Genomic DNA, 13,170 nt, shown 5'->3' with positions numbered 1-13,170 from the left:
GCACCAATGTTCTTATGGAAACCTCTCTTGGCACCTGCTAAGCTCCCTGCCCCTGCCAATTATTATTTTATTCTTTAAGATTTTAAAATTATTTTTGTTTAACTGGGAGGCTGGCATGCTGCAAAGTGAGGGGCTGCCCTCCAGCACCATCAAAATAGTGCTTTTGTGTTTTGGAGTTCAGACCCCGCCTCTGCCTTGTGCTTCGGTTCTTGGGCAAGTTACTTTTCTTTTAGTCTCACCAGTTTGCTTTCTGGGTTACGAGTGTTTTGTGATTGGCCATGCTGTCTATCGGAGTCATGTTATGAATGGACAACCCCTCCATGGCAGCCATTTTGTGAGAGCACTCTTGACACTCTCAAAATGTGTCCACTGACCCAAAAGGATTGGGGACCCTTTCTGGGGCAACAGCCTTTTTATTTGGGTAATACCTAGACATCAGTGTGCATATATTGAGGACAAACAGACATAAGCTTAAGTCAGTATCTGTATAGTATAAACTATTCTACTGGTATCAGTATTACGGCAACAGGGACAACTGCCCAAGACCCAGTGCAGATGTTCAGTGTAACAAGACCACAAGGATTTGTGCCCTCTGCATGTTTTTCCCACTGGACTCTGCTTGGGTTCTGAGCCGAAACAACTGTTGCCCAAGCACACTCTTAAACTCAGTCTGAGAACTCAGTTTATCAGGTTCCCAAGCTGCATTTAGGAGCATATCCAGTTTCATTTTAATCCACTTAAGTGACAGCCTCACAAAATGCTGAATCCAAGTAGAGGGGATTGAGGGTGATTCATGCACGTGATCTTTATCTCTGACTTTGTTAAGTTGTCCATCTGCACTGTAGCAGTTATTCACACCAGTAATACCAAAACTGCATACATTTAAAGAATGTTAAAAAACATTTTGCTTTCTTCTAGGTAGGCAAGGAGCCCCAGTGTAGGTTTAGGATTGCTGCTTACCATCAGAAACAATTTCTCCTTCTTCTGTGCTGTCAGAAAGTGCAAGTTCCTCTTCACTCTCTTCTTCAAAGGAAGAAAGATCACTGGTGTGCACAGAGCTAACAGTTATATCGCTGAGTATGTCCACATCGGAATCTTCCAAAGCTAGTTCAGAAAGAAATATATTGATTTTTTAGAACCTGGGCCAGAAATCAGAGTCCCAAACGTGAGTCGAAATGGTTTCCATGCATGCATGGAAGGCTTGCCACATGGAATGCTGCTGCAGAGTCTGGCCTTTGGGACACCTTTTCCATGAGGGTGCAAGGGGTTGTAGTGGGTGTACATGGGTGACAAAAGCCTTTGTCCACAAACATGAACACTGCACATGTCCCTTTGGATCCCAACCATGGAATTTTTAAACGTAGAATTAAAAAGCTTACCTCACAGGTTTACTGTCTAATCACAGACACATAAAGAAAAGGAAAGAGGCAAAGGACTGGCTCGCATGATTGCCAGAGCCCATAGAGACTTATTTAAGCCATAGTGGGTAGTGGCGCGTGCCGGTGGTCATTGTGAATATTCAAGCTGTGATGGGTGGGCACCATGGCTTATCGTGATGTGTGAACCAGGATGAGTTGTTGTCATGTTCAATGAAACACCCACAACCCATGGGCTGCTTTGGGACAACAACCCACCCTATGCTGGGCTTGCACATCACGATAAGCTGCAGCAACCGCCTGCCACAGCTTGAATATTCACAATGGCAGCTGGCATGCACCATGATCCACCATGGCTTAAATTAGCCACGGTGGGCTCCAGCAATCATGTGACTCAGGCCACTGACCTCGTGTGCATGTTCAAAATAAGCCACTGTGGCTTATTTAAATTGCAGCTCATGCCAGGCACAATTTCCATAATCACTGCCTTCCCAGGTGCGGTTTGTCATGCCCTCTGAACCTGGCCAGCATGGCTTATTGGAGGGGGAAACAACCCTCCAATAACCCTACAACAGCCCATGGGTTACTGGAGGGTTTTTTGCCCCTCCAACAAGCCATACAACCCTGGTTTGGATGACATGACAAGCCGTGCCTGGGCGGTGCTTATGGAAATTTCACTCACCATGATTTAAATCACCGTGGCTTATCTTGATCGTGTGAACCAACCCACTGGGTGCTTTCAGATGAGGATTTTATTTCACTGTCGCTTTGCCTCATTCACAGAATTTAATGGAGGTCTTGAAGACACAATTGTCTTCAACTCGTAACCCTCCCATGTTTTTCCATGGCTGCTTCTGTCTTTTCTCTTACTGGAGAAAGTCCATTAAGAAGAAAAAGATGGAATAGCTGTACAATGTCTTCTTACTGGTAGCACTAGGAGTCCTTTGCTTGGAAGCACCCACTGAATTAAGATACCTCATTTAACTAGTAAAAAAAAATGTAAATACTTATGTCTTGAGGCATTTCTTAAAGAGTGGGAAGGACTGGATTGTAAAAACATGTTTGGAACCCATTGCTCCCAGATACATTACTGCTAAAGAAAATGGATGGAGACCTTTGGTTTAACTAAAAGTTGGTATCAAGGGAAAGCAGGGCTTTAGGATTATGGAGAGGAAAGAGGAAGGATACACAAAAGCGACAGAGTGCAAGCACATAAACCTAGTAAGATTTTAAAACAAATATGATTTAAAAAGCCAGTGCAAGGAGAAAAGAAGAGGAGAACCATGGTCATATATAGGGTCAAGAAAGGAGATGAACTGCAGAAGAAGAGATACCAGTTGGTCTAGATGGGATAAAGGACCATCAAACAGGGCATTACAGTTATTAAGACTAGATAAAGAGAATGGGAGCTTTTTAGTATCTTTAAAGAGAAATAAATCCATTTCAGAAATACTAAAGTTGATAATTAAATTACGAAACAGACAGAATGTATAAAAAAATAGAAAGAACCACCAATGAATCACATACAGGCTCCTGGCATGTCAAGTAAGGAAAACAGAAACATTGTAGAGAGAGAAATAGGTGGAACTGATGAAGCAGCCAAAACAGCAACAACCAACTTTAAAAATCCAACTTAGAAAAATGAGAGGTTATCTAGGAAAAAAAACAAGCCTTGAAGCAAGGAAGGCACCAAAAGTAGGAGTTGAAGATGGGGTTAAGGTTATGAACCCGCAAAAATCTAGATGGTAGTGCCAAAAAATGTACAAGAGGCCAAAGAGGTAAAAGATACAGACTAAAAAGAAGGGGATGTTACAGACACTGACAGAATAAGGTGACAAAGCAGAAAGAGACATAGGAACCTGGTTTGTTTAGGATCTAAACGCCCCAGTGGTTTGTTGCAGGGTTAACTGCACTCCAGGTTCACACATCATGCTCACAGACTAAGACCCAGCCAATTGTAGGTTGTTCATTAAAAGCAGAAGTGAGTAGTACGAAGGAGGCAGTGTGCTCACTCACTTCCACTTGAGCATGACAAATCGTGGGTTAATTAACCCACAATTTGCCTTTACATGCAAACAGGCTCACAAAAGGTGGTACAAGTATGGTTGGACAGATAAACAAATAGAAAAAATATATCACAGCACTTAGTATATCCAATGTGTTCACTGTTTACCACTTAGTTATATTTTTAAATATGGACATCAGTATATAAATCTATTAAATAAGTAAATTAACATTTCAATGTTTTAATATAAATATTCTGTAATATATAAAATAACCCACATTCTAATGTGCTGTGTAAGTCAAGTAAGCGAACCAACGCCTGGCCTCTTAAAACTTTACCACCAGATTGCAGAGCAAAGAAAAACGGCACTACTCTAAGTGCACATAATCAACAGAACACTATATTTTCCAGTATTTGTTTACTCAGTGCTGAACTTTCTAAAGAAGTCAAAACCTGCCTCTTAATTCCATTAGCCGCCGCCGGCCCCCCCCCCCCCCCCATATCGGGGCTGTTTGCAAGACACGACAGCTCAGCTCAGCATGGGTTATTTAACCCACAGTGGGGCTGTGGTGAATACAGGGCATGTGTGGCCTCCATTTTGAATATGCAACCCCCACTCAGGGGCTGTTGTGTCATGTAAGCATGGGTTATGTGAGGGTTCAACAACCCTTGCATTACCCATGGTCTGTTTTACAACCCTTGCATAACCCACACTCGCTGGGTTTGCATGACAGTGAGTCATAGCATGTCATCTGAACCCAGTCACTGTGTAATCATCAGATTTTTATACCTTCTTTTGTACTTTCACTTCCTTTGTGTTTACTACTGTTCTTTTCCACAGCAGAATATTTTATTGATTCTATCTCTCTTTCTTTCACTGCCTTTTCTTCTCTTGCTTTTAGGTCATCTCCGCCCTTTTTCAAGAGGTCCACCTTTTTGTCAGATTTTTCTTTTTTCTCTTTTCTCCTCTCTCCTTTCTCTGAACATTCTGGTTTTCTATCACATTTGTCCATCAGTTTACTTTTCTGTTCATCGCTTTCCTGCACAATGTCCTTGCTTGGATTAACCAAACTATTAACGTCTTTTGACATAGTTTTCCCTTCTTCATTTGAAGAAAATAAATTATTTATATCTTCAGAGTTTGCTACTGGTTCAGAGCTTTCTTCTGTAGAGTTACAAGGAGGTTTCTCTCCATCTAGCAGATCTTCGACATTCCGGTCTCTCTCAATACCACCATCCATGCTTTGATGAGATGGGAGTTTTTTTGAAACTCTGTCATTAGTCTTTGCATTCGTTGCTTCTGTGGAAGCCCTGGCTGCACTTGCTTCTTGGTTGAGAGATGTTATCGTTTCCAAAATGGACATGGCATCATTAGCGACACTTGCACTTGGAGTGGCAGCAGAAAGACCTTGAAGGAAGGGAAAAATATTAGCATTTTCTACACAGAAAAACCTGCTCTTACTTTTATATATCTTAAATGCTAAACTGAAAAAGAAGTTTCTCTCTTTCCTCAAGGGAGATATCAACAAAGTCAAATTAGCTGAGTTCTTATAGTACATTACGGAAAGTGACAGAAACTAGTAAATGATGTCCATTACAGCTCATTCTTAAGATCTTCCTTTGGCCCTCTCAAAATATAAAAAAATCTTGACATTTACCACTGCTTTCAGTACGTATCTACCTTAAGAGATACCTTATCTTACCACTACTGCCATAATTTACCTGTTAAGGAGATTTACCATAGAAATACTTGAAACAACCTTGATAACACATTTTTCTGACATTACCAGTAATTCACCAGATATACAATAATAAAGTAAGTTACTAAATAATCTGAAGCCTTGATTTCTTGATATATAGTACTTTGTAATACATATGTTCAGAAGCTTGGTCAAATTCAATACTTTTTTTTTTTTAACACACAAAATGGCACCCATTCATTTCCTATATAAGAGGAAACTCCTCAGCGTAGATGTACTTTCCTGCAACATAACACTTTCCAGTCTCATCTTAATGTGCAGACTGATATTCCCTGAAAATATTCTGGGTCAAATACAACACTGCACTAGTGAAAATCGGCTCATGTGATGGGACTTTCTCGCTCTCTCCTTCCTTCTGCAGCCCTCTGCACCACCCAAAAAATCTGCTCTGGAGGGGTTTCCAGCACTCTGCAGTAGATTTTAGGGTTATGTAAAGGGGCTGCAGAGTGGAGGGGTAATCACTCCCCACCCTGTTCCACTGATGGAACTGCTCCTGTCAACAGAACAACACTTCTGGATTCAACCCACTGCAATCCCATGCTCTTTAGCTCATTTCATTGATAACTGCTGTTGTTAATACAAACAAGATTATCACATTTTTTAAAAACAGAACATCATACGTTGGCCTAACTCCTTAATCCTTGCCCCAGTGTCTTGATATATGTAATTATTTATATTCCTTTCGCTCTCCTCCTCTCTGTTTGTCATCTCCTCACTGCCAGAAGATAGACTGCAAGCACTTTGGAGCAGAGACCTGTCTTTTTGCCTATAAAATTATGTAAAATTCCATGACATTGATGACACTGCATAAACAAAAATATATCAAAAGGAACATATTAGATTATACGCCCATTTAAGCAAGGCTTGTGTTCTTGTGTGATATGTATGGTGTTTAGTTTTTTTGATGTTCTAACACCATGTTTGAGATCTAGAAATGGCAATTAAAAAAAAAATCCTTACTATTAATTCCTGCTTGCGGAAAGAGAGCAAAAAACTATTGTTTGGTATATTCCTTCCCATTGCACTAAGACAAAGAGCCAAGATAGACTCCCCTTAGGAGAGCCTCATAATACCCCAGATTATCTATAAAGAGCAGGAGAACCTCAGACTACCCTAAAATGAGAGCAGCAATTTAACAATATTGCTAACACACACACACACACGATCACAGAAAGAAGAAAAAGGGAGGGAGATCATCCCATGAAAACTTATGTCTCCTCACATTCAGAAGGATGAGCCAATCCCATAAAAACAAACAAAGGCAGGAGAATATCTTCTTCCTTTCTTCCTCCAGAATTCGAATTTATGCTAAGTAAATTTATGCTGAGGATGCACTGGGTTAGGGCAAAAGGAGAAGAATCACTTCCTGGGATTCATGAATCAACTGAAGTTTTGGCAAAAGTGAATGATCACGCCATAATACCATATTGTCAGCATGCAAAATACACAGTCCCAGAGTGGATGAAAGTTCCCACAGCTCTGAAACTCTCAAGCCAACATGATGGCCGCCAGGAAAGTCATCTTCAGTGAGACCTCTTTCAGCAGTACTGTAGCCAAAGGTTCAAATAGTACAACCATGAGTGCTAGAAGCAACCAATTTAAATTGGAGTTATGGAAATTCTATACCATCTGCAGGTTGAGCAGTGCTACCCCTTTAAGTCACTTCCTAACATGCTGATAAGAGACAGAGCCATTCTTCCAGCGACCCAGGATACTATTCAGAGCCACCACCTGTCATCTCAGAATGCTTGGAGTGAGCCCCATGGCCAGACCAGTAGGAACTCTAATACTGTTGGTATGTCATCTGAATGCACTAGGTCAAGAACGTCTTCCACCTGTTAGTGCATTTATGTCAAGATGCCAAGAACACAGACAACATCTTCTGCATAGCTGAACTGACGCAGCCATTCCCACTCAGCCACCAGGCTGACAGATGAAAGATGTCATAGAATCAAAGAATAGTAGGGTTGGAAGGGGCCTATAAGACTGTCGAGTCCAACCCCCCCACCCACTGCGGGAAACCAGGTCAGAGCATCCCTGACAGATACTGTCCAGCCTCGTCTTGAATGCCTCCAGTGTGGGAGAGCCCACTACCTCCCTAGGGAATTGGTTCCATTGTCGTATTGCTCTAACAGTCAGGAATTTTTTCCTGATGTTCAGCCGGAATCTGGCTTCCTGTAACTTGAGCCCATTATTCCATGTTCTGCACTCTGGGATGATCGAGAAGAGATCCTGGCCTTCCTCTCTGTGACAACCTTTCAAGGACTTGAAGAGCGCTATCATATCTCCCCTCAGTCTTCTCTTCTCAAGGCTAAACATGCCCAGTTCTTTCAGTCCCTTCTCATAGGGCTTTGTTTCCAGTCCCCTGATCATCTTTGTTGCCCTCCTCTGAACTCTCTCCAGCTTGTCTGCATCCTTTTTAAAGTGCAGTGCCCAGAACTGGACACAGTACTCCAGATGAGGCCTAACCAGTGCTGAGTAGAGGGGTACTAGTACTTCACGAGATTTGGAAGCTATACTTCTATTAATGCAGACCAAATTAGCATTTGTCTTTTTTGCAGCCACATCACATTGTTGGCTCATATTCAGCTAGTGATCGACAACAATTCCAAGATCCTTCTTGCTTGTAGTATTTTCGAGCCAAGTATTCCCCATCTTGTAACTGTGCACCTTCCTAGGTGCAGAATTTATCCCTATTAAATGTAATTCTGTTGTTTTCTGCCCAGCACTCGGGTCTATCAAGATCACTTTGAATTTTGTTTCTGTCTTCCAAGGTATTAGCTATCCTGCCCAATTTTGTGTCATCTGCAAATATGATCAGCATTTCCTGCATCGCCTCCTCCAAGTCATTAATAAAAATATTGAAGAACACTGGGCCCAGGACTGAGCCCTGCGGTAACCTGCTCATTACCTCTCCCCAGTTTGAGAAGATCCCATTGAGAAACACTCTTTGAGTCTGATTCTGTAGCCAACTGTGGATCCACCTGATCGTTGTTTCATTTAGCCCACTTTGAGCTACTTTGCTAATCAGGATATCATGGGGCACTTCATCAAAAGCTTTGCTGAAGTCAAGGTATGTTATGTCTACAGCATTCCCACAGTCCACAAGGGAGGTTACCTGATCGAAAAATGAGATCAGATTCATCTGGCAGGATTTGTCCTTGACAAATCCATGTTGGCTTCGAGTAATCACTGCATTGTTTTCAAGGGGCTTACAGATGGTTTGCTTTATCATCTGCTCTAGAATTTTCCCAGGGACTGATGTCAGACTGACTGTTGTGTAGTTCCCAGGTTCTTCCTTTTTGCCCTTTTTGAAGACAGGGACAACATTAGCCCTCCTCCAATCATCTGGCACTTCCCCCATCCTCCATGATTTCTCAAAGAGAATAGACAGTGGTTCTGAGAGTTCTTCTGCCAGTTCCTTTATGACTCTAGGATGCAGTTCATCTGGCTCTGGAGATTTGAACTCATTCAAAGTAATTAGGTGTTCCTTGACCATCTACCTATCAATCTCAAGCTGCAATCCTGTCCCATCAGCCTGTACTTCACCTTTGCCAGGGGGCACATAGATCCTCTTTTGGAAGAAGACTGAGCCAAAGTAGGAATCGAAGACTTCTGCCTTTTCCTTGTCATCTGTTATCATTTTTCCATCCTTATTTAATAGCTGAACCACTATTTCTTTCCTCTGTCTTTGTTGCTTTTAGCATCCCTCGCGAACCTCAGCTCGTTCTCAGATGTAGCCTTCCTGACGCCATCCCTGCAATTCTGTGCTACCTGCCTGTACTGTTCCTTTGTAGCTTGGCCTTCCTTCCACTTCCTGTATATATCTTTTTTTGTTTTCAGGTCATCTCTAAGCTTTTGTGAAGCCACATTGGCTTTTTCTGTTGTCTTCCACCTTTTTTTCTTGTTGGAATTGTTCGTAATTATGCCTTTAGAATTTCCTTTTTTAAAAACTGCCATCCATCTTGGACTCCTTTTCTCATTAGAGTCACTTGCCATGGGACCTCATTTATCAGTTCTGAGTTTATTAAAATTGGCTTTCCTAAAATCCAGGGTACACGTTTGGCCAAGAACTCAAGTATAACTTGGTCACTTTCCCCCAGAGTTCCTGTAACTGCTACTTTATCCACTAAGTCATCTCTGTTGATTAGGATCAAGCCAAGGATAGCCAATCCTCTAGTTCCTTCCTCTGCTTTCTGCAGGAGGAAATTATCAGCAACACAAGTCAGAAATCTCTTGGCAGGGCCATGTTTTGCAGAATTTGTCTCTCAACAAATATTGGGGAAATTGAAGTCCCCCATTACTACTCCATCATACTTCCTTGAAAACTTGGCAATTTGCTTTTCAAAAGTTTCATTCTCGTCTTTTCCTTGATTGGGTGGCTGGTAGTAGACTCCGACCACCAGGTTCCTTTTATTCTTTGCTCCATTTATTTTAACCCAGATGCTCTTGATGGGGCTGCCAAGCTCATCCTCCTGTATTTCTGTGCAGAGATATGTATTTTTAACATATAGTGCAACCCCACCTCCCTTTCTGTTCCTCCTGTTCTTTTTGAACAAGTTATATCCTTCAAATTGCTGTATTCCAGTCATGGGAGTCATCCCACCAAGTTTCAGTTACACCTATCAAGTCATAATTTCCCTCTTGTATTAAGAGTTCAAGTTCGTTCTGTTTGTTTTCCATACTCTGGGCATTCGTGTATAGACATCAAAGACCATGTGCTTTATAGTATGGCTTTCTTCTTACATGTTTCTGAAGACTATTATTGGGCACTATTAAAGCTGTTCTCTCCGTTGTGGTGCATGAGCCTTCATCCATTGTTACCCCCAACTTTACGTCTCCCTCCCCTGTAAGATTCAGTTTAAAGCCCTCCTGATGAAGGTGCAACCTATCCCTTGCCAACAGTCCATCTTCCAGGAATTATAGCCCGTGGTCCCAGAATCCAAATCTCTCACGCCGGCACCACCTTCGTAGCCAGTCATTCACCCGGAGTATTCCCCCCCCCCTTTCTGTCCCTCTTCTAACTACTGGACGGATGGTTGAGAAAACTATCTGGGCCCCAAAGTTCTTGAGTTTCCTTCCCAAAGCTTCAAAGTCTGACATGATTTCTTCATAGCTCTGCTTGGTGGTATCGTTTATTTCCACATGGATGAGAAGAAAAGGATACCTGTCAGTGGGCTTTATGAGTTTAGGCAACCCTTCAGTCATGTCTCTAATCCATCCTCCCGGAAGCCAGCATGGATCTTCGCAACATACTTGGGTTTCGATCCCATGCAGCAAGGAGTCTCCCACTACTACTACTCTTGTTGTTGTAGGCCTTGGTTTCATTGCCTCTGCTTGAGTGACCTTCAGCCTCTTACTCGCTGTCATGCAGGTTCCCCTGTAATTCTTCCTCTGCAGGCTCTCCTGCAGTCTCATCCTCAAGTACCTAGAAACAGTTCCATAGCTCCACTGCCTCCACTGGTGCAGAGTGGCTTCTAGTTTGGCAGATGGTACAGCATCCTGGACAACTGCAGTTTGGCCTGGTCTCCCCTGATGCCTGGATTCAACAGAGAGGACTCACTTTCATCTCCAACCTGCCATTTTCTGGATGCATGTGGCTATGATCCACCTCATACACCTGTTATTGGGTGGTTTATTATTATTTATTATTTATTACATTTCTATACCGCCCAATAGCCGAAGCTCTCTGGACGGTTCACAAAAATTAAAACCAAACAACACACAATAAAACAATTTAAAATATATAGAACATTAAAACCACAATATAACAATGTGGTTTCCTCAGCAGCAGCAGCAGCAGAACCCTCCCCTATGCCATCTATGCACTGGCAAAGGAAGAGGTGCATCTGTTCAGTCAATGAGCACCTTTTGAACAGATTTCTCTATACATCTGGGGGAAAGGAACAGCAAGAAAGGGGGCCACAGTCTTGATCTTCATCTTCTTCTCCCCCCACCCCCTCGCTGAGGAAAAGGTGTGCTGTGAGGGAATGAGGCTGAGTAGCTGTTGGCCTCTAACCAATTCCCCTTTACCCCACCCATTTGCTATGCCTGGCACAGCTGGGAGAAGAATATGGCTGGGAGAATATGGGAGGCAGCAGGGCAGTGTGCAAAATGCAGCCGTTCTCTTGTTGCCTTCCTTCTCACCACATGAGGCCTGGCCCAGCCTAGGGAGGCTGCGGCCACAGAATCAGCATGTGCCCCCTTGGTGTCTTTGGCCTAATGTTGCTCTCCACCACCCCAAATTTGCTTGATGCATCCAAGCAAGAAGGATGTTTTGCTGCAGAGCAAGTCACTGAGAAGTAGCTGAGCCTTGCTGCTTTCCTTCAATACTCTCAGTGATCAGGGAGGATACAGATGAAAGTTTGGAAGGTAAGGGGTCCTCCCTTCAACCAAATACAACATTGTGGGCAGTATGCCCAATGGTTTATTCCATCTCCTCTACTCTGTGAGGGGCTGTGTGTGTGTGTGTGTGTGTGTGTGTGTGAGAGAGAGAGAGAGAGAGAGAGAGAAAGAGAACACAAGGAATAATAAAAAAAAACCTTTAAGAAAAACCAGCCAAGTCTAACCTGTCCAGGTAATACCCTGCTTCCTGGCTATAAGGTCAGGCTGATCTGGGAACTGTGGGGAATTCCCTCCTAAGGGGAGTCAGTCTTACTTGTCCCTTACTCCTGGGGTAAAAGGGAGAAAATATCCTGAAGAATAACTGAATGCCCTCCTTACTACTTCAGGGAAGAGCTTCTTGCATGAGCAGAAGGGCCATCCACTCATACAAAGTGCGTGTGTCCCTGATCTCCACTAATTTTCTTCTCCATTGGCAGCCCCATGTACCACATCTTACACTGTTTCACTGCAAGAACAGCTGGTTGTACCCACTACAAGGGGTGGGGGCTGGTTTGTATGTTCTGCCAGCAGAGACTGATGAATCCAGATGGTCTCCTGAGCTCTCTAGTGAATTTTCCTGCAGGTTTAGCCAATAGTCCTGCCAAGGCCTTGATCACCGTTTGCAATGAGGGGGTAACCTGGGCCATCAGTAAGTTCACTTCCAAACAATCTCCACCAAATCGTAGAGCCAGGCTGGCTCCATGGTATTCAGCAGTCTCGAAGGCTACAAAATGGTAGCATTAACAACTAGAGCACACGGCAGAAAACTTGTAGTGAATACGATGGAACACAAGTGAGAATCCCTCGTCAAGTGAGAATCTCCTTGGTGGTGGTGGCAAAGAAAACTTACTTCTCTGCCACCGCTGCATCCACACAATGCTGGAGGGTGAGGGGAGCATGGTGCTACACCAATTCTAGTCCTACCTGTCCAATCAGTCTCAAAAGGTGGTGCCGGGGAATCTGCACTCTGCCCTTGTGAAGTACTGCAAGTTTCCATCTTTTCCCCAGTGCTATTTCACATCTACAAGAAACTACTGAGGAAAGTCATCCAGAGGTTTGAGCTGCAATGTCACCAATACGTGGCTGACACACAGCTCTATTTCTGTTCACCTTCTACACCAAGGGAGGCTGTAGAACTCTAGAACAGGTGCTTCAAGGCAGTTCTGGGTTGGATGAGGGTGAACAAGCTGAAACTTCATCCAGATTGGATGTACTTCAGATGGGTAAATCCGCTGATCTGCATAGAGGGATTCAACTGGTATTGGTCAGAGTTGCACTCCCCTCGTGGATCAAGTTCATAGCTTGGGGGTCCTTCTGGACTCATTGCTGACTGTGGAAGCACAGCTGGAGGCAGTAGCCAGGAGTGACTTTTATGACCCTATCTAGCAAAAGTTGATCTAGCCTCAGTTCTGCATGTTCATATTACATCCACACTGGACTACTGTAATGCACTCTACATGGGGTTGTCTTTGAAGATGACTCAGAAACTTCAGCTGGTACAGAATGCAACTGCTTGAGTCCTTGCTGGAACTAGACAGCTAAATCATATTACACCAAATCCAAATAAGCTGCACTGGTTGCCAATGTGTTTCTGGGCCCAATTCAAAGTCCTAAATGGTTTGGAGTCGGTTATTTGAAGGAGTGC

General features: G+C 43.2%; 1 protein-coding gene across 1 annotated transcript in view; it reads right to left on the bottom strand.

The window, feature by feature from the left end:
- The window catches only part of BOD1L1 (biorientation of chromosomes in cell division 1 like 1), a 66,348-nt gene that overhangs the window by 40,293 nt on the left and 12,885 nt on the right, over positions 1–13,170 (bottom strand). Inside the window, exons 4-5 of the mRNA XM_084857102.1 lie at positions 4,172–4,789; positions 961–1,104 (exon numbers count right to left, since the gene is read on the bottom strand). Of these exons, the coding sequence (XP_084713228.1) occupies positions 961–1,104; positions 4,172–4,789 (762 nt within the window). The remainder of the gene's footprint in view (positions 1–960; positions 1,105–4,171; positions 4,790–13,170) is intronic.

The sequence above is a fragment of the Heloderma suspectum genome, chromosome 5 (genome assembly GCF_057233095.1).
Source record: "Heloderma suspectum isolate Gila_16-S chromosome 5, 16-S_ref, whole genome shotgun sequence".
Taxonomy (NCBI): domain Eukaryota; kingdom Metazoa; phylum Chordata; class Lepidosauria; order Squamata; family Helodermatidae; genus Heloderma; species Heloderma suspectum.
This window is presented reverse-complemented; position numbering and strand designations above follow the sequence as displayed.